The sequence below is a fragment of the Eschrichtius robustus genome, assembly GCF_028021215.1.
Source record: "Eschrichtius robustus isolate mEscRob2 chromosome Y unlocalized genomic scaffold, mEscRob2.pri SUPER_Y_unloc_1, whole genome shotgun sequence".
NCBI lineage: Eukaryota > Metazoa > Chordata > Mammalia > Artiodactyla > Eschrichtiidae > Eschrichtius > Eschrichtius robustus.
The window spans coordinates 2,044,017-2,069,567 of record NW_027175152.1 but is presented as its reverse complement, the minus strand read 5'-3'; the positions used below and the strand labels follow the sequence as shown (position 1 = coordinate 2,069,567).

General features: G+C 37.7%; 1 protein-coding gene across 6 annotated transcripts in view; it reads left to right on the top strand.

The window, feature by feature from the left end:
• LOC137757645 (zinc finger X-chromosomal protein-like) overlaps positions 1 to 25,551 on the top strand; it is a 62,643-nt gene that overhangs the window by 28,904 nt on the left and 8,188 nt on the right. For 3 of the 6 annotated variants that reach the window (XM_068534249.1, XM_068534246.1, XM_068534247.1), the window contains 2 exons: positions 13,745 to 13,833; positions 18,307 to 18,876. In XM_068534249.1, the coding sequence (XP_068390350.1) occupies positions 13,773 to 13,833; positions 18,307 to 18,876 (631 nt within the window). In that variant the 5' untranslated portion in view covers positions 13,745 to 13,772. Of the gene's footprint in view, positions 1 to 12,788; positions 12,857 to 13,744; positions 13,834 to 16,666; positions 16,722 to 18,306; positions 18,877 to 25,551 lie in introns of those variants that run through there. The other 3 variants (XM_068534248.1, XM_068534250.1, XM_068534251.1) reach the window with 2 other exon arrangements.

The following is a 25,551-nucleotide window of genomic DNA, read 5'->3' as shown; positions in this document are numbered from 1 at the left end:
TAAAAAAAAAAATTAAAAGAAATTTTAAAAAAATATTTTAAAATAAAAAAATAAGGAAAAAATTATTAAGCAAAAATTTTTTAAGAAAAAGAATTTTTTAAGTAAAAAAAAAAAAAAAACAGACGGACCAAACCCTAGGACAAATGGTGGAAGCAAAGCTATACAGACAAATTCTCACCCAGAAACATAAACATATACACTCACAAAAAAAAGAAAAGGGGAAAAATTAATATATCCTGCTCCCGAAGTCCACCTCCTAAATTTGGGATGATTCGTTGTCTATTCAGGTATTAAACAGATGCAGGTACCTCAAGTTGTTTGTGGAACTTTAATCAGCTGCTTCTGAGGCTGCTGGGAGAAATTTCCCTTTCTCTTCTTTGTTTGTACAGCTCCCGGGGTTCAGCATTGGATTTGGACCCGCTTCTGCGTGTAGGTCGCCTGAGGGCGTCTGTTCTTCGCTCACACAGGACCGGGTTAAAGGAGCAGCTGCTTCGGGGGCTCTGGCTCACTCAGGCAGGGGGGAGGGAGGGGTACGGATGCGGGGCAAGCCTGAGGCAGCAGAGGCTGGCGTGACATTGCAGCAGCCTGAAGCGCGCCATGCGTTTTCCCAGGGAAGTTGTCCCTGGATCACGGGACCCCGGCAGTGACAGGCTGCACAGGGTCCCGGGAGGGGCGGTGTGGATAGTGACCTGTGCTCGCACACAGGCTTCTTGGTGGCGGCAGCAGCAGCCTTAGCGTCTCATGCCCGTCTCTGGGGTCCGTGCTGATAGCCACGGCTCACGCCCGTCTCTGGAGCTCGTTTAGACAGAGCTCTGAATCCCCTCTCCTTGCGCACCAGGAAACAAAGAGGCAAGAAAAAGTCTCTTGCCTCTTCAGCAGCTGCAGACTTTTTCCCGGACTCCCTCCTGGCTAGCTGTGGTGCGCTAACCCCTTCAGGCTGTGTTCTCGCCGCCAACCCCAGTCCTCTCCCTGCGATCCGACCGACCGAAGCCCGAACCTCAGCTCCCAGCCCCCGCCCGCCCTGGCGGGTGAGCAGACAAGCCTCTCGGGCTGGTGAGTGCTGGTCGGCACCAATCCTCTGTGCGGGAGTCTCTCCGCTTTGCCCTCCGCACCCCTGTGGCTGTGCTCTCCTCCGTGGCTCCGAAGCTTCCCCCTTCTGCCACTCGCAGTCTCCGCCCGCGAAGGGGCTTCCTAGTGTGTGGAAACCTTTCCTCCTTCACAGCTCCCTCCCGCTGGTGCAGGTCCCGTCCCTATTCTTTTGTCTCTGTTATTTCTTTTTTCTTTTGCTCTACCCAAGTACGTGGGGAGTGTCTTGCCTTTTGGGAGGTCTGAGGTCTTCTGCCAGCATTCAGTGGGGGTTGTGTAGGAGCAGTTCCACGTGTAGATGTAGAAGGAGGGTGATCTCTGCATCTTACTCTTTCACCATCTTGCCCAGCACCCCTGTTGGTAGTTTTTTAATCACAATTTCAATTTCAGTACTTGTGATTGGTTTGCTCATATTTTCTATTTCTTCTTTGTTCAGTCTTGGGGGATTGTACCTTTCTGAGAATTTGTTCATTTCTTCTAGGTTGTCCATTTTACCAGCATATAGAATTGCCTATAGTAGTCCCTTATGAGTCTTTGTATTTCTGTGGTGTCCGTTGTAACTTCTTTTTCATTTCTAATTTTATTGATTTGTGCTCTCTTCTTTTTTTTCTTGAGAAACCTAGCTAATGGTTTATCAGTTTTATCTTTTCAAAGAACCAGCTTTTAGTTTCATTCATCTTTTCTGTTGTTTTCTTCATCACTTTTTCATTTATTTCTGCTCTGATATTTATGATTTCTTTCTTTCTAGTAACTTTGGGTTTTGTTTGCATCTTTTTCTAGTTGTTTTAGGTGTAAGGTTAGGTTGTTTATTGGAGATTTTTCTTGTTTCCTGAGGTAGGATTGTATTGGTGTAAAATTCCCCTTTAGAACTGCTTGTGCTTCGTCCCATAGGTTTCCGATCTTCATGTTTTTGCTGTCATTTGTCTCTAGGTATCTTTTGATTTCCTTTTGACTTCTTCAGTGATCCTTTGGTTGTTTAGTAGCATATTGTTTAACCTCCACGTATTTGTGTTTTTTACAGCCTTTTTCTTGTAGTTGATTTCTAATCTCATAATGTAGTGGTCAGAAAAGATGCTTGATATGATTTCAGTTTTCTTAAACTTACCAAGGCTTACTTTGTGTGGCCCAGCATGTGCTCTATGCTGGAGAATGTTCCATGTGTGCTTGGGAAGAATGTGTATTCTCCTTTTGGATGGAATGTTCTGTAAACATCCGTTAAATCCATCTGGTCTAGTATGCCATTTAAGGCTTGTGTTTCCTTATTGATTTTCTGTGTGGATGATCTGTTCATTGATGTAAGTAAGGTGTTAAATTCCTGCACCATTATTGTGTTACTGCTGATTTCTTCTTTTTTGACAGCATTTACCTTATATACTGAGGTACTCTTATTTGGGTGCATATGTATTTTTAGTTGTTATATCATTTTCTTGGGTTGATGGGTTTATCATTAAGGAATATCTTTTTTTTTGTAACAGTATTTAGTTTTAAAGTCTGTTTTGTCTGATATGAATATTGCTATTCCAGCTTTCTTTTGATTTCTATTTGTGTGGAATACCTGATTCCATCCCTTCACTCTCAGTATGTGTCCCTAAATCTGAAGTGGGTTTCTCATAGACAGTATTTATAGCAGTCTTGTTTTTACATCCATTCAGCCAGTCTGTGTCTTTTGCTTGGAGCATTTAATCCACTTACATTTAAAGTAATTATCGATATGTATGTTCTTATTGCCATTTTGTTAATGTTTCGGATTTGTTTATGTAGGTCTTTTTTTTCTGTTCCTGTTTTGTGATTTGATTACTAATTTCAGTGTTGTGTTGGAATCCTTTTTCTGTTTTGTGCTTTGTATGTATTGTAGATTTTTGGTTTGTGGTTACCATGAGGTTTTGCTGTAGCAGTCTATATGTATACAAGATTGTTTTAAGTTGCTGTCTCTTAATTTCAAATGTATTTCCTATATCCTGCATTTGTACTGTCCTCACAGTTGCTGGTTTTGGTACCGTATTTGTGTGTGGATGATTTCCTACCTTTACTGTATGGTTTCCTTTACTGGAGAGCTTTCCCGTTTGTAATTTTCTTGTTTTTGATTGTGGCCTTTTCTTTTCCACCTAGAGAAGTTCCTTTAGCATTTGTTGTGAAGCTGGTTTGGTGGTGCTGAAGTCTCATAGCTTTTGTTTGTAAAGCTCTTGATTTCTCTGTCGAATCTAAACTAGAGCCTTGCTGGGTTGAGTATCCTTTGTTGTAGGGTTTTTCCTTTTGTCACTTTAAATATATTGTGCCACTCTCATCTGGTTTGCAGAGTTTCTTCTGAAAAATCAGCTGTTGTTTTTCCCTTATTGCTTCTAATATTTTCTCATTGTCATTGTCTTTAATTTTTCTCAATTTGATTAATATGTGTCTCAGCATATTCATCCTTGGGTTTAACCTGTATGGGACTCTGCACTTCCTGGACTTGGGTGACTGTTTTCTTTCCCATGTTAGGGAAGTTTTCAGCGATTAGCTCCTTAAATATTTTCTCAGGCCCTTTCTCTCTTCTCCTTCTGGGACCCCTGTAATGCTAATGTTGATGCATTTAACATTGTCACAGAGGTCTCTTAAACTGCCCTCATTTTTTTTTTTTCATTCTTTTTCTTATTTTGTTTTGCAGTAGTGATTTTGATGGTTTTGTCTTCCAGCTCATTTATCCATTCTCATTTATTCTGCTATTGATTTCTTCTAGTGGACTTTTCATTTAACTTATTGTATTTTTTAAAAATTAATTTATTTTACTTATTTATTTTTGGCCGTGTTGGGTCTTTGTTGCTGTGCGCAGGCTTTCTCTAGTTGCGGCAAGGGGGGGCTACTCTTCGTTGTGGTGCACGGGCTTCTCATTGCGGAGGCTTCTCTTGTTGCAGAGCATGGGCTCTAGGCGCGCAGGCTTCAGTAGTTGTGGCGCATGGGCTTAGTTGCTCTGCGGCATGTGGGGTCTTCCCGGACCAGGACTCGAAGCCGTGTCCCCTGCATTGGCAGGAGAATTCTTAACCACTGCGCCACCAGGGAAGCACCTATTGTATTGTTTATCTCTGTTTGTTTGTCTTCTATATATTGTAACTGATTGTAAAGCATTTTTTGTATCTTCTTGGTCTCTGCCTCCATTCTTTTTCTGAGATCTTGGATCATCTTTATCTCATTACTCTGAATGCTTTTTCAGGTAGGTTGCCTATCTCCACTTCACTTAGGTGTTTTTCTGGAGTTTACACTTTTTCCTTCACCTGGAACATATTCCTCTGCTGTCTTATTTTATAACCTTCTGTGTTTGTGGTTTCTGTTCCTCAGGCTGCAGGATTGTAGTTTCTCTTGCTTCCAGTGTCTGCCCCCTGGTGGGTGAAGTTGGTCTAAGAGGCTTTTACAGGCCTCCTGTTGGGGGTACTGGTGCCTGCTCTCTGGTGTGTGGCATTGGATCTTGTCCCTCTGGTAGGCAAGGCCATGTCAAGGGGTGTGTTTAGAAGTGGCTGTGGACTCAGGAAGATTTTAGGCAGCTTGTCTGCTGATGGGTGGTGCTGTATTCCCACCCTGTTTGTTGTTTGGCCTGAGGCATCCCAACACTGGAGCCTACAGGCTGTTGGGTGGGGCCAGGTCTTGTGTCAAAATGCAGCCTCCAGGAGAGCTCACACCAATGAGTACTTTCTGGTACCTCCGCCACCAGTGTCCTTGTCTCCACAGTGAGTCACAGTTGCTCTCACCTCCCCAAGAGACTCTCCAAGATCAGCGGCTTAGTCTGACCCAGGATCCTATGAAGTCACTGTCTTTTTCCTGGGTCCTGGTGCACATGAGACCTTGTGTACATCCTCCCAGAGTGGAGTTTCTGTTTCCCCCAGTCCTGTGGAGCTCCTGCAATCAAGCCCCACTGGCCTTCAAAGCCAAATACTCTGGGGGGGTCCTCCTTCCAATGTCAGACCCATGGGCTGGGGAGCCTGATGTGGGGGTCATTACTCTCCTGTAGGAGAACCTCTGTGATATAATTAGTTTGCAGTTTGTGGGTTGCCCACCTAGCGGGTATTGGATTTGATTTTATCGTGAATGCACCCCTCTTCCCACGTCATTATGGCTTCTTTATGTCTTTGGATGTAGATTTTTTTTTGGTAGGTTCCAGCCTTTTTTATTGATGGTTGTTCAGCAGTTAGTTCTGATTTTGGTGTTTTTGTGAGAGGGGGTGAGTTCAAGTCTTTCTACTCTGCCATCTTGTCTCCAACTTTCTGTTTTCTGAAAATGTGGTTCCTTTTTTATCCGTATAATTGACATAATGTGGTGCTCAAGTTCGCACTCCCAGTAGAGTAGAGTAGTACATTGGTCCATTAAGGTTACTCCTTGTTTTTCAGTTGTAGGACACTCAATTTCAGGGTAAAATAGTAACTTTGGCTAAGTGAGGCCTCTTTGGTTTAATGTCAGAGTGTTAAAGGCTTCTCTCCCCTCCCCTTCTCCCAGATGGCTATGCGGAGCTCAGCTGGGGTGCACACCCTCTCTAGCCTGCAGACAGAGTTGCACATGCTATCTCCAGGCCTGGGTCTCTGTCCTTGGGCACCCTCTGGGCACATGCTGAGCTCACTGGGCATTTAGACCCCACTGGGGTCCCGATGGGGCTGTCCTGTTAATTTTTTTGAGGAACCTCCATACTGTTTTCCTTAGTGGCCACACCGGTTTACATTCCCACCAACAGTGTAGGAGCGTTCCCTTTTCTTCATGTCCTCACCAACACTTAATCATCTCTTTTTCATACTAGCCAGTTAACAGCTACTAAGTGATGACTCTAACAGATAGATTGCTTTTTGTGTCATATTCAAAAAATTGTTGCAAAGACCAGTGTCAAGGAGCTTTTCTTCTCTATCTTTTCCTAGGAGTTTTATGGTTTCAGGTCTTAAGTCTTAGTCCATTTGAAGTTAATTTTTGTGAATGGTGTATAAGATAGAAGTCTAGTTTCATAATTTGCGTGTGATTATCCAACTTTCTCAACACTGTTGAAGAGACCACTCTTTCCCTATTGACTGTTTCTAACGTCCTTTTAAGTTATTGAGTGTATTTACATAGGTTTATTTCCGGACTCTTGTTTCTTTTGTGATTTCACATGAATTTTAGGATTGTTTTTCCTATTGCTGTGAAAAATACCATTGGAATTTTAATGCATTGAGACTATGGATAGCTTTGGGTAGTGTTGGCATTTTACAATATCAATTTTTCTTACCTGTGAACACAGCATTTCATTCCATTTATTTGTGCCTTCAATTTCATTCATCCAACTCTTGTACTTACAGTGTACTGATCAATTTTTCACTTCCTTGGTTAAATTTATTCCTGAGTATTTTGTAGTGTTTGATGTTTTTGTGGATGGGATTGTGTTCTTTATTTTTCAGATAGTATATTGTTAGTGTATAGAAACTCAACTGATTTTTGTATGTTATTTTGTATTCCTGAAACTTTACTGAATTTGTGTTTTGGTGGAGTCTTTAGGATATTCTGTATATAAAATGTGTCATCTGCAGGTAGAGGCAGCTTTACTTTTGCCTTTCTAATTCCAGTGCCTTTTCTTTTTCCTGCCTGATTGGTCTAGGTAGGACTTGCAGTACTGTGTTGATGGGAGTGGTGATTGTGAGCACTCTTGTGTCTGAACATAGAGTAGATGCTTACATTAGTTGTGGACTTGTTACATAGGATTTTTATTCTTCATTTTGTTAATGTGGTAATCCTTCTAATGTGCTGTTGAATTCAGTTTACTACAATTTTATTGTGAAGTTTTACGTTTATATTCGTCAGGGATAGTAGTTTTCCTTTTTTGGACTGTTCTCTTGTATAGCTTTAATATCATAAAATGAGCTTGGTATTGTTTCCTTTTCTTCAGCTTCTTGAAGTGTTTGAAAGGGATTGGCTTAGTGTTAATCCTTCTTTAAATGTTACCAAACCATTTGGTCCTTGGCTTTTCTGTGTTGGGAGGTTTTATTTACTGATTCAGTCTTCTTCCTTATTATTGATCTGTTAGATTTTCTATTTTTTTCCTGATTCAGTCTTGTTAGGAAATACGTTTCTAGGACTGTATCCATTTTTTGTAGGTTGTCCAGTTTGTTGGCATGTGATTGTTCTTAAAGATTGTATTTCTCTAGTGTCAGTGGTAATGTCTCCTTTAATTTCAGATATTATTTATTTGACTTTTATTTTTTTAGTCTAGCTAAAGGTTTGTCAGTTTTGTTTACCTCATTAAAAAAACAGCTCTTCACTTTATCATTTCTGTTGTTTTCTGGTCTCTATTTCATTTATTTCTGCTCTGTTTTTTGTTTCTTTCTGCCAACTTTGGGCTTAGTTTGTTCTTTTTATAGTTCCTTGAGGGGTAATATTAGGTTGTTTATTTGAGATCTTTTTTCTTCATGTAGGTGTTTATCATCATTTTGCCGCATCTAAGTTTTGGTATGTTTGCATTTTGTTTCCATTTTTGCTTCAGAATATTTTTTAAATTTTTGTATGATTTCTTCTTGGACAAATTAATTCAGAGTTTTTTGTTCAGTTAGTTTCCAGCTTTCTTCCTGGTACCGATTTCTCATTTCATACCATTGTTGCAGGAAAAGATACTTGATAATTTCATTCTTCTTAAGTTTAAGATTTATGACCTATATGATAATCTATCTTGAAAGATATTCTGAGTGCGTGCGAGAAGAATGGGTATTCTGTTGCTGTTGGATGAAATGTTCTATATATGTCTTTTAGGTCCATTTGGTCTAATGTATAGTTCAATTCTAATGTTTCCTTTTAGATTTTCTGTTTGGATGATCTGTCTGTTGTTAAAAGTTGCTCTGTTGAAGCTTCCTCCTATTGTTGTGATATTATTTCTCCCTTCAGATTCGTCAGTATTTGGTTACTATACTTAAGTGGGCCAATGTAGGGTCCAATGTTGGTTGCATACATACTTTTGATTTGATATATCTTTTGATGAATTGATCCTTTATCATTATATAACTTTCTGTACCATTTTTGATGTACAGTTGATTTTGTGTGATATTTGTAGCTACCGCTGCTCTCTTTTCATTTCCACTTGAAAGGATTATCTTTATCCATGCCTTCACTTTGAGCCTGTGTTTTTCCTTACTGCTGCAGTGAGTGTCCTTTAGGCAACATATAGTTGGTAGTTGAGTCTTGTCTTTTTTTTTCTTTTAAATCCATCTAACCACGCTCTGTCTTTTGATTAGAAAATTCTGTGCATTTATGTTTAGGGTGGTTAATGATACTTAGAGACTTACTAATTCTCTCTTAGTGTTTCCTGAATGACTAGTAGTTCCTTTTTTCCTTCCTTCTTCTTTTGCTGTTTTCCTTTGGGAACTGACTAGTTTTCATAGTGGTAAGCTTTGCTTCTCTTATGTTTTGTGTATCTACTGTAGGTTTTTGCTTTGGTTTCCATAAATTATCTTATGCACATAATGATCAGTTTTAAGCTGATAACAACTTAAAATGTTGATTGCATACAAAAACCCTATCCTTTTACTCTTCACACTTTGTTTCTGTTGTCACAATTTACTTTTCTCATATATCTAGCAACAAATGGTAGCTAACATTGTTTCTAATACTTTTTGTCTTTTAATTTATAGAACAATTTATTATTGTCCTATATGTCCTTCAGAAATGAAGGAAAGGGGCTTCCCTGGTTGCACAGTGGTTGAGAATCTGACTGCCAGTTCAGGGGACACTGGTTCGAGCCCTGATCCAGGAAGATCCCACGTGCCGCGGAGCAACTAAGCCTGCGTGCCACAACTACTGAGCCTGTGCTCCAGAGCCTGCGAGCCACAACTATTGAGCCCACATGCTGCAACTACTGAAGCCCGCATGCCTAGAGTCCCTGCTCTGCAACAAGAGAAGCCACTGCAATGAGAAACCCACACACTGCAACAAAGAGTAGCCCCTGCTCCCCTCAACTAGAGAAAGCCGGCATGCAGCAACGAAGACCCAACACAACCAAAAATAAACAAATTTATTAAAAAAAATAAACTGTCTAAAATCAAAAAGAAATAGAGAATTTTAAAAGCAGCAAGAGAAAAAAGTTCTTTCATAAGGGAACCACCATCAAGCTATAGGTGGATTTCCCATGGGGGAAAATGCCACCTATTTGGCATGTGGGATCTTCCCAGACAAGGGATTGCACCTGTGTCCGCTGCATTGGCAGGTGGATTCTTAACCACTTCGCCAGTTAAGGAGTCCCTAGACAGTTTAATTATGTGTCTTAGAGAAGATTCTTTTAGGTTGAAATTCAGGGGATATATCCAAATCCTGTACAGTTTGGGGAAGACATTCTTTCCTTAAAGCCATTGTTTCCCCTTGTCTCTGTCCTCATTTTCTGGGACGTCAGTAATATGTAGGTTGTTTTCTTTAATGGTATCTCACAGTTAAGGTATGCTCTCTCTCCTTTTTCATTCTTTTTTCTTTTTTTTAACCTCTAACTGGTTTATATCAAAGGACTTGTTATCAGATTTTTTTCTTCTGCTTTATCCAGTTTGTTGTTGATGCTCTCTATTTCATTTTTTTTCCATTTCATTTCACTGTATTCTTTCCGAATTTCTGTTTGGTTCTCTTTTATGATCTCTATCTTGCTTTTAAACTTATTTTGTTTATGTATTTCTTTCATTGTTTTCTTGAATTGTTTCTCTGGGTTTTCTTTTAGTTTTCTGAGCTTTCATAAAATAACTTGAATTCTTTATGGCACATTGCAGATCTCCATGTCTTTGGAGTTGGTTACTGGAAAGTTACTGTGTTCCATTGGTGGTGTGGTGTGTCCTTCATTTTTCAAATTCCTTGAAGTCTTGTGTCATTTTCTTTGCATTACAAGAAGCAGTCACTTCTCTAGTCTTTACTTAACTGTCCTCAGCAAAGAAATACCTTCTTTCATCCCTATGAGGAATTCTGAGGCTTTCTAATACCTTTTCTATGGACATGCCTGTTCCATCCTTTTTGCTCCCTCTTTTGAGGGAATCCTTAGATTGTATGCCTTATTCCCATTCTGCAAAGCCAACATGGGTGCTGAGAGCCTCGCGTTTCCTTTACCCAGGGTGGTGCTGAATATCCTAATTTGCGTGGTTTCACACAATCCCATTGAGTCAGGCCTGCTGTTGGTACTGTTGGCAAGACACACAGAGAGCCAGCCATAGGATGAGAGTGTGTATGGGTAAGGCAGGTGTGTGGGTGGAACAAGCAGGGGGTCCCCAGCAGCTCGTGGGTGGGTTTTCTGATAGAGTTGTGAAGCAGGAGGATCATGTTCCTTTGATGCCCGCAAGAACCCTGGCTACTGTTCTCATAGCTGCTCTCCAGCCCCTAGTCCTATAGCCACACCTCAGTATTCTGGATGTGGCAAACAAAGTGGATCTCTTTGACAATATTCTGCACCATTGGGTTAGCTGGGTCCTCATTCACAGGCCAAGAAGGACTCTCTTGGCACTGAGCTGTGCTGCCTTGGGGGATGTGAGTAAAGTGAAACCATTCTTCTTACCTGCTCCAGTGCATCCAATTTCAGATTTTTTGCTGAAGGGAGTCCTGGAATTTCTCCACTGACTCTTGAACTTCCACAAAAGCTCACTCATCCATGGATGATTGTCTCAATCAGTGTTCTTTGGAGTGAGGATAGTAGAAAAGTCTTATTGCACCATAATGAATACAAGTTCAACTTTTATTAGAGGTAATGAGATTGATTTCTATAAGGAGACTTTAAAATACCTTAAATAAGACATCATTTTATTTTTTATTCTCATAAGATATTTTCTCATTTATCCTTTTATAGTCACATATTGAAAAAGGGAAAAGAAGTACAAGCTAGAAAGTTTTGGGAAGAGGAAGCAGTGACAACTTATTTAGAGGAACTATCTTTTCCATTTTTTTATAGTTGAAAAAATATTACTGTACCTATCATAACCTTTTCATTTGAAGCATTTTGAATAAATGTCATAAAATACGTTATATTTTGAAAATGAATTGGATGTCTTAGGGCTGGCATGTTGGAAATTAATTTTTTTATAGTATAAATTACAACTGAGTTTCTTACTTGCATAGTTCCTTAGACACTATGTAAATATCAAACATTAATAAGAGATATATAGGGACTTCCCTGGTGGGGCAGTGGTTAAGAATCCGCCTGCCAATGCAGGGGACACGGGTTCAAGCCCTGGTCGGGGAAGATCCCACATGCCGCGGAGCAGCTAAGCCCGTGCACCACAACTACTGAGCCTGTGCTCTAGAGCCCGTGAGCCACAACTACTGAGCCCATGCGCTGCAGCTACTGAAGGCTGTGCACCTAGAGCCTGTGCTCCACAACAGGAGAAGCCTGCGCACTGCAACGAAGGGTACCCCCTGCTCACTGCAACTAGAGAAAGCCTGCGTGCAACGAAGACCCAATGCAGCCAAAAATTAAATAAATAAATAAATTAATTTTTTAAAAAAAAGAGATATAAATTACCATGACGTATGCTTAAAAAAAAAAGAAGAAAGGGATAAAGTGGTATGGAAATTCAGCAGCAGAGAAAGTAGTTGTTTTTAGTATTTTCGTGAAGAAGGACATGTAGGGGATAAATTAGTGCAGGGATGACACGTAAAGGTCATTCACATAGAAGAAATCTGAAACCAAGGATTTGGCTGATGAGAGAGACAGAAACAGAGATTGGGGTAGTGGTAGAAAGAAAGGGAAGATGAATTGAAGGGAAATTATGAGAATAATGGAAAGGTTGTCAGAACCAGACCTTGGAGGCATGTAGGCCAAGGAGATAAGATTTTATTTGGAGAATCAGTAGGGAGTCATTAACATGTTTTGAATTGAGGTCTAACATCATTTAAAACATGTTTTAGAAAAGGAAGAAGTTTATACTCACATGTATAAGAGGAGAGAGGCATGCCGTTCCATGACGGACCACATAGGGTAAGAAAGCAGAGGAGAAGAGGAGATGCCATAGTACAGAGTTACTGGGATTCTATAGGGAAGGAATGGGCAAGGAAGAATAGGTATACTAAGTTTAGGATTGGATAGTTTGAACAATTTTAGTGGCCTCTGGGCTATAAGAACTGTCCCTAGTTGTTTGGAATGTGGCCCTGGGTTATTTTAGAGTAAGGAGAATCTTGGCTTAGTAAATTTGGTGGTTAGGGGTGTGGGCTTTGATTGGTTGGTTTGTATATCAGAGGTGCACTCACGGGGAGACTATTGCTGTCAGTAGGCAGTCCCTCCAGGATCAAGGCCGCAAAAGAGAGAGAAATATAGTCGGTGCACTACATTACTTGCAGTCTTAATAGTAACAATTTATATGTTGTCAGCAAAAATGATAGAGATTAAAGAAACTGTATGTGATAGCACTGTTGAAGGTGAATTAGAAAGTGGCGATAGGAAAACCAATTAGGAAGTTTGTGTGGTACTTGCAACATAAGTAAATCATGGCCCCTAATAAACCTCCCCTTTCTGCTCCCTCTATCTCCTCACTTGCTTTTTAGGCATGTACTAGGTTCTTTGTATTCTTGTATTTTAACTTTTTTTTTTTTTTAAACTGGCTATTTTTTCTACCCTAGGCCGTATTTCGTCGATGACCTCCAGCTTTCATGCTTGTGTGTTATTGTTTTGGTCACCGGGAGAGACAGAGACAAACTCTTGCTTGTGGGTTCAGACATCCTGTAGACGGGACTTTGATTTTATTGTGTAAAGATGAATTTATTTTTTAACCTTTCAGCTGGTACCAAGTTATTTGTGGCCTGGAGAATATACATATACTTTGAGAATTATTTCTGCAACCAGAAGGTCAGTTAAGGGAGGTCACTGTAAGTTATATAGAAATCTTAAGAAGGTTTACCATTGTAATGATTTGAATTTTTACCATTTTGTAATTTATTGGTAAGAAATTGTAGACTATATTAAATTTAAAGATGTAATAAAAATCTTTCTGGAATTCCCTCAGTATTCCACAAAATGTGTTAAAGTTGAACCTTAAACAGTCATGGCTGTTTATGGAAAGGAGGCTAGAGGGAGTTTTCTGGGGTACAAAAAATGTTTTATGTCTTATTCTGAGTAATGCTAATACAGATTTACAGAAATATAAATTTATTAAGCTAAACACTTAAGATTTATGCACTTTAATAAAAGAAACTAATGAAATATAGCAGAAAAGAAACAGACTCACAGATACAGAGAACAAACTAGTGGTTACCAGAGGGGAGAGGGAAGGCGCAAAATAAGGTAGGGAATCAAGAGGTTAAAAAGTAGTATGTATAAAATAAATAAGCTACAAGGATATATTGTACACAGGAAACATAGCCAGTGTTTTATAATAACTATAAATAGAATATAACCTTCAAAAATTGTGAATCACTGGAACTTATATAGCAAATGCACATCAACTATTCCTCAGTTTAAAAAAGGAAAAAAATTTCTTCACTTTAGTAGAGTATACTCTAAATAAAACAAAGAGAAAAACCCCAAAACACTGTCAACCTGCTTGATTTAACTTCTCTTTCTTATGATACAGCTACCCAAATATAATTGGAAATCATTATGTTCACTTTATTTTACATTGATAGGTTTTGAAAAATCAAGAAATGTGACCATTTCAGAAGTGTAAATATCATGATGACATTTTAAGTATGTGATATGAAAAAATTAATGTTTGATATACTTTATTTCCCGGTTTAGGAGCTGTAACTAATGAGAATCAAAGGCCATGGATGAAGATGAACTTGAATTACAGCCACAAGAGCCAAACTCATTTTTTGATGGAATAGGTATATCTATTTCTTGGGTTGTTCCACTTTCCATCTGCCAAATTTGGAGTTATCAAGAGGATGTATTGCTAGATCTGTATTGATTTATACTTAGGTATCTTGTTTTCCTCTCAGAAATCTCGTTGCCAACTCAGTCTTGTCAGTAATACCATCAGTATCAAAAACTTGTTATCTTTATTTTAATTTTTCTCAGTTTACTAAGTCCTATTAGTTCTGTCTTTGAAAGTGTTTTTTGTTTATTTCTGCTGTTACTGGTTTTCTTTTGTTGCTGTAATGCATTTCCACAAATTGAGCGACCTAAAATACATCAGTTTGTTACCTCACAGATTTGTAGGTCAGAAGTTCAGCTACAGTGTGGCTTAACTTGGTCCTTGTGTTGAGTTTCAGAGTGTTGGCAGGGCTTCATTCTTTTCTGGAGCTAGCAATCGAAACTAGTATTGATTCTGATGGTGTAAATTTTTAAAAGAATTTTGTGAATCTCCTCTCTGTGTCATGGGCATTTACCTTATTGGAAAAGAGATCCATGTACATATCCTTCTAAGATAATCCCTCTTCTTTTTGACTTCTGCTGAGATGGTTGCAGGACAACGCCCTAAGCTCTTTAGACGCATCCTACTTTGATTAAGGTATCTGTGAGGCACACTGTTTACAGCCTTAGAAAGACATTATATGACTGAATTCTCAGACTTTTTGCTTTGTCTGAGATTATAGGGAAGAGTTGTAGAGTCACAAACTGCTTTTCCTCTAAAAGGTTCTTTACTGACAGCAAATCACCCCAATTTTAACTACTTTTTTCTCTTTGTCATCTGTTGCAGCTGAGAATTTCCCCAGTTGTTAAGTCCTGCTACCTTTTTATTTATTGGTTCTTCCACAATTTATCTTTCTTTTCTTGAGTTTACCATAAGCAGCAAGAACAAACCAAGTCACATCATCAACACTCAGCTAAAATCACCTGAGCTAAATATCTGAGTTAACTGTTACAAGTTACATTTTCCATATAACCGCAGGATACAATTTTGCTAAGCTACTTGTCGCAATGTAACAGGTTATTCCTTCCTTCAGTTTTGAATAACATGTTTCTCACTATCTTTTGAGCCTTTACTAGCAGTGTCCTTAAAGTCTAGATTTGTATTAACTGTCTGTACATGGTGACTTAGGTATTCTGTAAATCCATGTAAAATTTTTCTGCTTTGGTTGTTTCTTCCTTCTGAGTTCTCACTAGCATGAGTTGTTAACATCCATATTTCCATTACTGGACTATTCAAGGGAGTATCAAAACCATTTCACATCTGTAGGTATTTGTACAGCAGCACTCCACTCTCTGGTACCAAAAATCTGTATTCATTTCTGTTACTATTGCTCTGCCAAACATTAAACAAACGTAGCTGTATAACATAGTAAAATTCTTCGTCTCATGGTTTCCATACATCAGAAGTCTATCATGGCATAGCTGTGCTATTTGGTTTGGATTTCATGTGGCTGAAATCAAGGTGTCATCAGGGTGTTGTTCCTTTCTGGAGCTTCTGGGGTGAAACCGATTCCAAGCTAATTCAGGTGGTTGGCTAAATTCACTTCCTTACAGTTGTAGGGCTGAGGTGCCCGTTTCCTTGCTGGCTGGCCTTTGCTCCTCGCAGCTGCTTGTGTTCCTTCACTTGCTTTTCATGTGCTCTCCACCCTGCCCCATCCAAAGCAATAGGGCATTGAATCTGTCTCATACTTAACATTCTGCTTCAACTCTCTAATGCCAGCCTAAGAAATTTCTTTGCTTTAAGGGTTTATGTTTATCTAGTAAAATCACCCTATTTAAGGTTCATAACTTTAATTATATCTGAAAAGTATTTATGGCATTAGCCATAATGTAATGTATTCACAATTCCAGCCATTGTGGCATGGACATTTTGCAAGAAGGGTAGTGTGGAGTAAATGGGCTGGGGAGGCTGTATACCACACTGCTCTTCATGCCAGTTCTCCCACTTAGCCCAAGCACTATAATCTCATTCTTAACTTAATAATATTAAATTATTTTCCTCAAAGTTAGTTTCTTTCTTTCACTACCTGCACCAGCAGAGTACTCATTCTAAAATAACACATAGATGAGGTCATTTCTCTGTTCTTTGATGCCCAGGAGGTAAAGTATAAACCTGAAGTCCTGTGTTTTGATAGTGTCCTACTGATACAGCCCTGATTCTCAAAAGGCTTTCTGAAAGGAGCCTTCTGCATCAGGCAGATGGAATCTTGCTTCATTCCTCCAACTGCTCAAGGAAAATTACATTCATGAAGTTGTAACAGTGGGAAAAAAATTATTGACATTTACAGATGGTTCTAAGTACATAATATTGTAAAGTGATTTACACAGCTATTCTTATAAGTTAAAATTTTAAGAATTTTACTCATTGAATTTTATATGATCATATTGCCATACATTAAAGAAACAGTAATTAATTATACCAAGAAACGTGAGGATTTTTAATATGCTTTCTAAATCCTGTGTGTATGTGTGTGTGTGTGTGTCTTAAACAATTAGGGATAGTCTTGACTCGTGGTAATTTCTGTTTGATAATGGTAAATACATCTTTGGATACTTGAACATATTGAAGTATAATTAATGTTCTTGAAAGAGAGACTGTAAGTTCCTTGGAGAAAAACACATAGGATTTACTAGTTTAAAGCCACAAGCAAGGCTGGGCATGGGTCAAGGGGTAGAATGAAGGGCTTTTGCATTTTAGCCCTATTTATTAACACTATGTTGTTTGTCTGTCTATGAACAAGTCACTTAATTTACGAGGTCCTCCATTTTTATATGTCCTAATAATAATGAAACCTCTCATTACAGTTTTTCAGAACACTTTCCTTACATTGCCATTTGATCATCACAACAGTCCTGTGAGGTATGCATGACAGATATTACTGTCCTCATTTTACTGATGAGGCAACCAAAATTCAGAGGTTAAATGACTTGCCCAAGGTTACAAAATGAATGTGTCTAAACTGTGCTCTGTGATTTAGATCTTTTAATCAGTGCTGTTGCCACTAAGTGCTTTCACAGGTATGTTCTTAAGATGCAGCTTAAAGTCATCTATTGCTTGATGTCAATTATTAGAGACATTGAAGACAAATTATTACTAAGCCTTTTGTTGAAGTTTTATAGAAATTAAAGGAGGCATTTTCTCGTTATTGTTTCTATATATAATGAAAGTGGGTATTAACTGGTTTAAAGACTCCCTGCAGCTTTATTATTCTTTGGCCCTTGTTGATCATTTTTGTTTGTTGAAGAATCTGTTTGTTTCTTGGAGGGCCTGCTCATTGACACATAGTCATTGGGTTAGGCATCTGCTTATTAAATTCAGCTTCTCTGAGTCATGACCAGGGACACTAATCAGCCAAGTAGCATTGTAGTTAAGACTTCCATGATTGCTTTTTACTGGACCAAGAGCCAAGATACCAGATTTGTTTTATTTTATTTTATGTTTTTGGTGAGGATATTTTACTTCTTTTCCCACTCATGGCATTCATTCAGTACATGTGCTGTGCAAGCAACTGTGTGATCTTGGTGAAGTCATTTAATCTCAAGGGGCTCCAGTTGATTCACCCCTCTACCTTAATTGCAGAATGGAGTGAGTTGGGTTTCTTATATTCTGAGGAACTGCCTTGGAGATGGAGTGTATGGGCTCAGGAAGAGGCTAGGTGGAGGCACAATACCCTGGTGAACTTGGTCAGGCTGCACAGCAACTAACCTCAACCTCCACTGCTCCAGGGCAGCTGCACTATTTTTCATCTTCTCTATCCACAGAGATTCTTAACAAGTTGTCTTTCTTTCTCCTTAACCGTGTAGCATTCTATCTCGCTTTTCACTGATGCCCAAATCCTTTTATACGCCAAATTCAGAGGATAAATTTAGAGGATAATTTCTAAATTTCCAGTCATTAGATAAAGAATAATGGTGGAGTATTATACCAGAATAGGGTGAGACAATGAAATTTTTTAAAGGAAGGGAAGAAAAGAAATATATATGAATGATTAAAAGTAGAAAACTGTGTTGAATGAGTTGGGGGGGAAGAAAAGAAATGGAACAGACAGGAGGGAAAATGGTTCATTAGTTTTCTGAACTTGTATTACTTGCTTAATTTCATAATATGGCTTAAAATTTTATTTTGGTTGCCTGGGAACTTCAATGTTTTGTGTGTTTTTTTAATGAATATTTTTCTTTTGTGACTGCCCTGCATTTTTTGTTTTTCTAGTATTTCTTTACATGTTAATTGGTTAGGATTGAATAAAACCATGCTTGTGTTAAAATCTTTTGTTTCTTATATGAATCAAATAGATTCCCTCTGTATTTCTTAAAGCTATTTTAATGTTTGAGAAAGCCAAGGATATAGTCTGTTCTTCTGGTGGAAGTTAAAGAACATTTACATCATTTAAGATAGCCATTCATGCCTACCTGAAATTTGTTGTTTTAATTTTTGTTTTTTTAAGGAACTGATGCTACACACATGGATGGTGATCAAATTGTTGTGGAAGTTCAAGAAACGGTTTTTGTTTCAGATGTTGTGGATTCAGATATAACTGTACATAACTTTGTTCCTGATGACCCAGACTCAGTTGTAATCCAAGATGTTATTGAGGATGTTGTTATTGAGGATGTTCAGTGCTCAGATATCTTAGAAGAAGCAGATGTGTCTGAAAATGTCATCATTCCAGAGCAAGTGCTTATTACCTCAGATGTAACTGAAGAAGTTTCTTTAGCACATTGCACAGTCCCAGATGATGTTTTAGCTTCTGATATTACTTCAGCCTCAATGTCTATGCCAGAACACGTCTTGACAAGTGAATCCATACACGTGTCTGACATTGGACACGTTGAACACATTCATGATAGTGTAGTTGAAGCAGAAATCATCACTGATCCTCTGACAACTGATGTAGTTTCAGAAGAAGTATTGGTAGCAGATTGTGCCTCTGAAGCAGTCATAGATGCCAACGGGATCCCTGTGGACCAGCAAGATGATGACAAAGGCAACTGTGAGGACTACCTAATGATTTCCTGTAAGTCTTGGGGTACAGTGATTGTCCAAAGGTGTTTTTGAAGGCTGTCTTTCCTAACTTACATTAGGGTGATGTTTTCTTGACTTACATTTATATAATGTTAAGATAAATCGCATAAGCCTATTTGCAATATTGTTTTACTGTGGTTCCTATAAGATAAGCTGTAATTAAGGAAAGTGAAATGATACAAAAGTAAAGATTTATTTCTACATAAGGTTGTAATAGAAAGATAAAGGCTGCAAAGAATAGGACTGAACTATATGAAATCGTGAAGGATGTAATTAGGCTGTTACTTCCCTTATTAGAATTACCACCAAAACTTGAAAGGGTTTCAGTTTGGAAAAAAATCTTCTGTCTTTATAATGCAGTCACTTTTGCACTTACTTTTTCCCACACCAATGTCTCTTTTCCCTTTGGAGTAATAATTGTATTTTTAAAAATAAATTCACTTTTGCTTTTGGAATTATATTAGTGTAACACCTTGAACTAAAGTAGTCATGTACAAGAGCGTAAACAACTAATTGATGTAGATTTTAGATTGATTAGAAATTTAATATCACTGTTTTACATTCTGCTCACTACTCATTATGGAATGCTGGTTTTCTTCATTGAGCTTACTTTTTTTAATCACCCAGGACATAATTAGACATAGTTTTGCTTATAGCACACGTCATAGTCATAATAATTGTTAGTAGAATGCCTGGATAGGTGTCTGATCTTTCTGACTTCAGCTTTTAGATATATTCCTTACATTAATGGGGTTTCACTTTGTCGGCTAGTTCCATTATCTAGCTGCTGATTTAAATAACTTGGTTATCTTAAATCAGCAGGTCATAGAGATAACCAGGGTCTTTGCACTCAAGTTTTAGTGTAAATGCGGAGTTCAGACTGTTTCCATTAACTCTGAATATAAGTCTTTTTCCCTTGTGTCTTTGAGCATAGCACAGTAAAATTTACTGCACACATTTTTGGGGCAGAGATAGTAGGCATTTATATGTCTCCAGTGTGATCAGGTATATCATCATCATGGCCCAGCTTTATGATAATGATAATTTTCTACATTCTACAGCCTCCACTGCTCCAGTGCAACTGCACTTTTTTTCATCTTCTCTATCCACAGAGATTCTTAACAAGTTGTCTTTCTTTCTCCTTAACTGTGTGGCATTCTGTCTCACTTTTCACTGATGTACTGTTTGAATTTTATACCACGTACATGGATTACTCTTTTAATAAAAGTAAACTAATTGGCAAAAAAAAAAAAAAGCCACTGTGAAAGCAACAATAAGAATAAAAATAAGTAATTTATTCAGGAATCTTTTGATCAGGCTTTAGAAAATTGCAAAAATGAAATGGCTAAAAAAATAGAATTAAACATGATTATGGAGAAAATTGATAGACACAGGAGACAGAAACTAGGAGATAAAACCCAAATACAGAAAAATTCAGTGAACTTTTTAAATAGTTAAAAGACAGTAAACCCTGAAAGCTAGACAGAATTGGCTCATCACATACAAATGATCTTTCCTCAAAAAGAGTAATGGTGGTTTTCTCATTAGGAAACATGGAGGCTAGAAGGCAATGGGATAATATAGTCAATATGTTGAAGGAACAAAGACGGTCACCCAAGAATTCTATTATCTAGTTAAAGTTTTAAAAATAAAGGAGAAATTGACCTTCCCATATAAACAAAAAACCTGCAGTAATCAAGACTGAGCAGTATTGGTATAAGGATAGACATATATATCAATGGAAGAGAATTGGCAGTGCAGACATAAACCCGTACATTTCTGGCCATTGATTGATACTCTGATTTTTCACATAGGTTTCAAGATAGTTCAATGGGGGGACTTCCCTGGGGGTCCATTGGTTAGGACTCTGCACTCTCACTGCCAAGGGCCGGGGTTTGATCCCTGGTCGGGGAACTAAGATACCGCAAGCTGCGTGGTGAGGCCGGAAAAAAAATAAAAGATAGTTCAATGGGGAGAAAAAAATAGTCTCTTCAACAAATGATACTGGGATAGCTAGATGTCTATGTGTTGTAAATAATGAAGTTGGGCCACTATCTCAAAACATAACAAAAATTAACTCACGACTTAAATGTAAGAGCTAAAATTCTGAGAAGAAAACATAGGTGTAAGTATTCTTAAACTTGGATTATTAATGATAGTGGCTTCTAAGGTTTGGCACCAAAAAGCGCAAGCAGCAAAACAAAAAATAAATACAGAGAACAGCCCCAAATTTGAAATGTTTTTGTTTCAAAGACAGTGTCAAGAAAGTGAAAAGATAACTCAGAATTGGAGAAAATATTTGTAAAGCCTGTATGTAAGGGTCTAGGAATCAAGGATATTAACCTTTTACAACTCAGTAATAAAAAGACAAATAACCTAATTTAAAAAATGGGCAGAGAACTTGAGTAGACATTTCTCCAAAGGAAAAAACATAAGCATATAAAGGATGTTCAACATTGTTAGTCATTAGGGGAATACAAATCAAAACCAGAGTGAGATACCACTACAGACATTCAGATTGGTATTTTAAGAAATGGGAGGTAAGAAGTGTTGGCATGAATGGGGAGATTTTGCATCTCATAAATTGCTGGTGGGAAAGAAAATGGTGTGTAGCCACTTCAGAAAAATTTGGCAATTCCTCAGAAAGTTAAACATGGAATTACCGTATGACCCAGCTATTCTATTGCTAAGCATATACCCAGGAAATGTTAAAACATGGCCACACAATAGTTTTTATACAGATGATTATAGCAGCATTTTTAATACTAGTAGCCAAAACATGTAAACAACCCTAATGTTCATTAGTAGATGAATTGACTTTAAAAATGTGGTATCACCATACACTGGAATTTTGTTTGGCCATAAAAATAAGAGAAGCATTGATACAGTCCACATCATGGATGAACTTAGAAAGTTCAAGAAATAAGTATATGGACTGTCTAGAATAGGTATATCTATAAGGACAAAAAGTAAATTAGTGATTGCCTAATCTAATTGTGAGATAGTTGAAGACGGGTTGTTAAAAGAGTACAAAGGGGGGCTTCCCTGGTGGCGCAGTGGTTGAGAATCTGCCTACCAATGCAGGGGACACGGGTTCGAGCCCTGGTCTGGGAAGATCCCACATGCCACGGAGCAACTAGGCCCATGAGCCACAACTGCTGAGCCTGCGTGTCTGGAGCCTGTGCTCCGCAACAAGAGAGGCTGTGATAGAGGCCCGCTCACCGCGATGAAGAGTGGCCCCCGCTTGCCACAACTAGAGAAAGCCCTCGCACAGAAATGAAGACCCAACACAGCCATAAATAAATAAATAAATAAATAAATTTATTTTTTAAAAGAGGACAAAGGTATCTTTTAAGGGCGATAGAAATATTCTGGAATTAGATGGTGAAGATAATTGCATGACTGAATTTACTAAAAACCACTGAATTGTACACTCACTATAAAAGGGTGACTGTCATGGTATATAAATTTTATCTCAATATTAAAAAGGAATCATTGAAATCATGAGGCAATACATTGTAAAAAGAAAAAAACCATCAAGTCATAATGGTAGTTATGTTAGTGAACTTTTAGAGGATAAACCACAAAATGCTCAATGCCATATGATAATGCAACAACGTCTAAAAATTCTGAGGAAACTATAGTTTAAGAATTTTATACCCAACCAACTTGTTCTTCAAAATAAATTAACAGATAAGTCATTCTCAGGTACCCAAGATTTCACAGACATTAGGACTCATGAGTGGTGGGGGTTTGCTATTCAGTAATTACTAGAACAATTAAATGAAATACATCAGTAGAAATATCTCAGGAATAGAGGGAAAAAGTAGTGTTAATTTAAAGCTAGAGTTTGGGGTTAGCAGATGCAAACCGTTATATACAGAATGGATAAACAACAAGGTCCTACTGTGTATTTAGAACAAGGAACTATATTCAATATCCTATAATAAACCATAAAAGAAAAAAATATAAAAATTATGTATATAACTGAATCACTTTGCTGAACAGCAGAAATTGACACAACATTATAAATCAACTGTACTTCAATAAAGTAAAAAATAAAACTAGACCAAACAAATGTATATTTTAAGATCATGCAACAAAGTAATTATGTACAAAGTATTAACTATAAAGTATTTCGGATGGCATGATGTATAAGTGTGTTAATTTCTCTTATCACAGATGACAGTAGATACTTAAAATATGATAACAATCTAACTATAATACTTTTTTCCAAGAGGGGTGTTTTAAAATCTACATTTATTGGGCTAATAGACATTTACTTGAAGACCGTCACTTATACATTTAGCAAATGGATGTTGAATAGTTACTATGTGCCAGACAATGTTGTAAAATGAATGGAAGTTCCTCCCCCTCACAGGGAATGCCTTCTAGCAGAAGTGTGCAGGCATAAAATTAATAAGTGAATTATGTGTGTATTAGAAAGTGCTTTGAAAAAGTTAAAATAGCCCAATAAAGAAGATACTGAGTTGTTATGCTCAGGATGCCTAGAGAAGATGACATTTTATGAAAAACTTCATTTGAGTTTTCTGGTAGACATCAAAAAGGAAATGCATGTGCTAAACTGAGTTCAGGAGATAGTTCTGGGTTGATGATATAGATTGATACGGATTGAGAATTCTTAGTGTATAGATGAAATTTAAACCGTAAGAGTGAGATCACCAAAAGAGGGATTGGTTATGTATAAAGGAAAGAAGGCCAAGAATGAAAAGATGTGAGGTTTTTAAGAGGCAGGGGAAAAGGAGCAGCTATTGTAGAAGAATCAAGAGTTTAGGTCAAAGAAGTCAAGAAGGAAGGTCAGTCACAGAGGAGAGTGAACATCTGTGTCAGATGCTGGTGCAAGTCAAATGAGTGCTGAGAATTGGTCATGAGTGACTTTAGTGAACAGTTTTGGTGAAGTTTGGCAAAAGCCTAAGTGAAGTGAGTTCAGAGAATGTGGAATGAGAGTTGGAGAAATGAAACTTGCAGAAGTGGGATCAAGATAAGGTGGTTTTATCATTGTGGCTGTTTTACAAAGAGAGAGAAAGCTTAGTTGTTTGCTGAAAGCAATGTTCCTGTAGAAAATGATGGATAAATTGATGATGTAAAAGATAATTGTTGAACAGTACAGAGAAAGTATAAATTAGTGCTCAATGAGAGGGATTGCTTTTAAATAGGAGGAGTACAAATAGTTTATGGTAACGTACAGTAAAGGTAGAATTTATGGATTTAGTTTTTGGCACGTGGGTAGAGCCAAATTCAGTGGATTTTTTTTTAATGTTTCACTTGTTCTTAGGGAAATAGGCAGTAAAATCAATTGGTAGGTAGTGTTGGAGTTTTGAGGAAAAAATGTGAAATATAATCCATTCAAAGTTTATGGTCAGGTATTTTAAAATGAGACCATAAGAATTATGTGGTTTTTAAAAATCTAGATGTAGCTGCATAGATAATAGGTGCAAAGACAAAAATTACATTTGGCAGGGGTGTGATTCTGCAAATCAAATGGTCAGATGAAGTGAGAGAGGGCCATAAGAATTGGGAGAATATTCAAGGGATTAGAATGGTGAACTGTGAAATTAAACTGGTTTTATTGTTGAATTTGTTGTTTAAAAATAACGTTATAATTTTCATTTAAAACATTTGTGTTCATTCTTTCATTCTTTTACATGTATACATGCATAGAGAAATATCTGAATAGTATTCTTGTAACTATTGATAGTTTTGGGTGATGGGGTTAGAGCCTAGAATTTTAACCACTAAGTCCCCAGGGAACTCCCTTTATTGCATATTTTTAAAAATGTAGAAGCAACTAGAAGGATCTTTTACAAGCTACAGGTGAATATGTGACATTTTGCAATTCCAAAATTATTAGATTTTACAGTCCTCAAGAGTTTTATGGTTACCTACAAATTAACATTTATAAGAACATCTAGTGTGAATTTGTAAACACAGGACATTAGGTTTTTCAGTACCTGTTTATAATGACTTTTTATAAACTTGCCAAAAGAGGCCAACTTCATCTACAGAGTTCTTAAAGGTTAGTTCTCCAAAGAATTATAAATTTATTTTGGATTCTCCTGCCTGGTTTGCTGAGATCTCCACTCCCATCTCAGTTTGACATTCCAAAGTCACCTTTAAGAACATAATTTTAATTAGGTCAGTCAGCTGGATATGTCATTAAAAAAACTGCTATACACGTCAGACCAGAATTAAGGATATAATGCCTATTTTTTTCCTCACAAACTGTATTTATTAAATATTGTTGAAGATATTTTAGTTAGTTAAATTCAGGGTTTAGGGAAGGGGTGTGTGTGTGTTATTTGTTTATAATTGCCAAGAGTTTAACAAGCTGGGATTTTTGAACCTTGATATCATTAAGTTCATCCTGTACCAGCTCATTCTCCCTCACTTCTCAAGTTCTTAACCCAGTCTACCATTCTCTTACTTTTAAACCAGAGTCCTTTGCCTCCTCTTGTGTACATCTGGTTGAAACCACCAGTCAGGACTTTTTTTCTTGTTTTCTGCATTTCTAGCTCCTGTCCAACCCTCTCCCCCAAAACAATCTAGCTACATTGCTATTGCTGTTTGCTTCTGGGTCTCAAAATGAATAGTGTTTACTCTCCTGTATAAGGAAACTGCCTTCATCTTTGCTCCTAGTTTTGTCTTC